The 3,123-nt window shown below is 41.1% G+C and overlaps 1 protein-coding gene across 1 annotated transcript in view; it reads left to right on the plus strand.

The window, feature by feature from the left end:
• Window positions 1–2: 2 nt before the first annotated feature.
• LOC18035075 (probable ubiquitin-conjugating enzyme E2 23) overlaps window positions 3–3,123 on the plus strand; it is a gene marked incomplete at its 5' end in the record, with an annotated part of 5,341 nt that continues 2,220 nt past the window's right edge. The window contains 4 exon segments of the mRNA XM_006422509.2: window positions 3–1,642; window positions 1,644–1,827; window positions 2,295–2,432; window positions 2,825–3,119. Coding sequence (XP_006422572.2) covers window positions 3–1,642; window positions 1,644–1,827; window positions 2,295–2,432; window positions 2,825–3,119 — 2,257 coding nt within the window.

A 3,123-nucleotide genomic window follows, 5' to 3' on the forward strand; every position in this document is an offset into this window, starting at 1 on the left:
CCACAGTTGCTGGTGACTCAGATTCAGATGATAGCTTAACTGATGACGAAGACGATGATGAGGATGAGGATGATGATGGGGAAGAGGGGGATGAAGATGGGGAAGAGGATGAAGGAAATGGTGAAGTCAATAACAATGCTGTTGAGAATGGGGATGGAAACAGAGATTCCGATAGTTATAAGTGTGATTCTCTTCAAGCTGAACAGGTACGAGTGCTTTGGATGGATGACACTGACCCGGTCCAAAATATTAGTGATGTCACAGTTGTCGATCGGGGATTCTTACATGGGGATTATGTTGCTGCTGCTTCAGACCCAACTGGGCAAGTGGGTGTTGTGGTAGATGTTAATTTGTCTGTTGATTTGCTAGCTACTGACGGATCACTAATAAAAGATGTGTCATCTAAACAGTTGCAACGTGTGAGGGAGTTCACTGTAGGTGATTATGTTGTTCTTGGTCCTTGGTTGGGTAGAATTAATGATGTCTTTGATAATGTAACTGTATTATTTGATGATGGTTCTTTATGTAAAGTAATGAGAGCTGAGCCACTGCGTCTAAAACCAACCCCAAAAACAACCCTGGAAGATGATGGACATTTTCCTTACTACCCTGGACAGCGCGTAAGGGCAAGCTCTTCATCAGTTTTCAAAAATTCTAGGTGGCTATCTGGCTTATGGAAGGCGAACCGTCTGGAAGGTACTGTTACTAAAGTTGCTGCTGGCTCTGTGTTTATTTATTGGATTGCATCTACTGGCCATGGGGCAGATTCTTCTACTCCCCCAGCTGAGGAACAGAGCCCTAAGAACTTAAAATTGTTATCTTGTTTTGCACATGCAAATTGGCAAGTAGGTGACTGGTGTCTTCTTCCATCCTTGGAAAAATCATCCTCCATTCAGATAGACAGGGGTTTGTCAAAGTTGCAACTTCATGATTCCAGCAAAACTGAATTAGATCATGATCAAATGGGAAGTGGGTGTGATTCTGAAGAGGTAGCAGAGGATACAAATGAGAATAGTGAATTAATGGACCTTGATCCTGAGACTTCATATGGCAGAAACAATGGAACTGTTCTCAGTAAAGCCTGTTCTGAACCTGGTTCTTGTAATCGTTCATCATCGGCTTCAAAGGAGCCAGGCCATGAACCGTGGCCTGTTCATCGGAAAAGGATGCGTAAGGTCGTAATTAAAAGAGACAAGAAGTCTCGAAAGAAGGAGGAAAATTTTGAAAAAGCTCTGTTAATTGTCAATACAAGGACCAGGGTTGATGTGGCATGGCAGGATGGAACTGTAGATCGCAGACTAAATGCAACAACTTTAATTCCAATTGATAGCCCTGGTGATCATGAATTTGTTCCGGAACAGTATGTAGTTGAGAAGGTGGCTGATGATGGGGATGATACTTCTGAAGCCAGGCGTGTTGGGGTTGTTAAAACTGTAAATGCAAAGGAGCGGACAGCTTGTGTAAGGTGGTTAAAGCCAGTTGCTAGAGCGGAAGATCCTCGGGAGTTTGACAAGGAGGAAATGGTAAGTGTGTATGAGCTGGAGGGACATCCAGATTATGATTATTGTTATGGTGATGTAGTTGTTCGACTGTCCCCAGTTTCACCTGCACAAACAGACCATGCTGCGGGTTCTGTTGAGGAATTTAAAGCAGCAAACTGGATTAAATGAGGTTAAAGTAAAAAAGAACTTGGGGGATAAAAAAGTTGAGGATCCGTTAGGTGATGAGGCTTCCATGGATTTCACCGATCTGTCTTGGGTTGGGAATATAACTGGCCTCAAGGATGGTGATATTGAAGTTGCATGGGCTGATGGAATGGTTTCAATGGTATATTCTCTCTGATTCCTTTTTTCTTCATGGAATGTACGTTTTCTACCAATAATTAAATCTTCAACTTTCATGACTGGTGACTTCTGTATGTTAATTTTAACCCCACGCCAAACCAGCACCCCGCAACACCCCCCAACTCCCCAACCAAGGAAAAAAAAAAGGACAGAGAGAGAGAGATAAGAAAAAAGAAACATTGCATGTCATTAGATTTAACAAAGCTGTCAGCTGTTTTTGGTAATTAAATTTTTGTGAATAGCATATACGATATGAAGTAAATCTTGGGGTAAGGAGATAGACACATGGAAACCTTATAGGAGATTTCTGCTTCTGCATAATTAAATGGTTTTTTGTGCTGTCCTGCTATTATCTTTAGTCATATGGTGGTTACTATTTATTTTTTCCTCAGTTTGAGAGATTCAGAACTGTTATTGTCTTAATGAATTGATTTTTTGGCTTCTCTTTAGGTTGGACCTCAAGCAATTTATGTTGTTGGTCGAGATGATGATGATGAGTCTGTCGCTGCTGGGAGCGATGTAAGTGATGCTGCTAGTTGGGAAACGGTTAATGATGATGAGATGGATGCTCTTGAGAATACTCAAGAGGTTCGTTTGAAACAGTCATACGGATGTCCTTAATTAAAACGTATTGCATGTCTATTAGGGGAAGGTCTTAATGTGTTTTCTTATGCTGGGATGGGTTTGAAATGTGTACATCTAGATCAGGTTTGACGAGAGAGAGATGTGGAAAATTACTAATATCTCTCCCATGAATCACAATATGCTTTTGGATGATCTTAATGACGATCGCCATGCTGAGTAACAATTTTCCTTGCAATATATTGGAGGCGTAAGCATTAAATAGTTGATTTCTCTGCTAGATGATTGCAGCAAGTGCTGAATTGATAATTCATTGACAACAGAGCTTGTTGAATTTAATTCCTGTCTTATTTGATCTGTTTTGTTGGTTAAGTAATTGATGTCAATCTGGTGTTCAGGAACTTGTATCCCAGCATGCAACTGGAATGAGCTCTGAGGCTGAGGACAGTGTAGAAAATAATTCTGGACGAAATGCTGCTTTGTCTCTCCCTTTAGCTGCTCTTGGATTTGTTACCAGACTTGCATCCGGAATATTCTCAAGGGGCCGGAAAAATGTAGATCCAGTTTGTTTTGATTCCAAACTTGAGGACGAACTTCCATCTCAGAGAATAAAAACAAGTTCTGGGGAAACTGATTCTGGCATTGAGTCCAGCACTCAAAAATCTGATGTCGTAGATAATTGTGGTGTGGAAAGCAG

This window comes from Citrus clementina, unplaced genomic scaffold (assembly GCF_000493195.1).
Source record: "Citrus clementina cultivar Clemenules unplaced genomic scaffold, Citrus_clementina_v1.0 scaffold_8, whole genome shotgun sequence".
In the NCBI taxonomy this organism is placed as follows: Eukaryota; Viridiplantae; Streptophyta; class Magnoliopsida; order Sapindales; family Rutaceae; genus Citrus; species Citrus x clementina.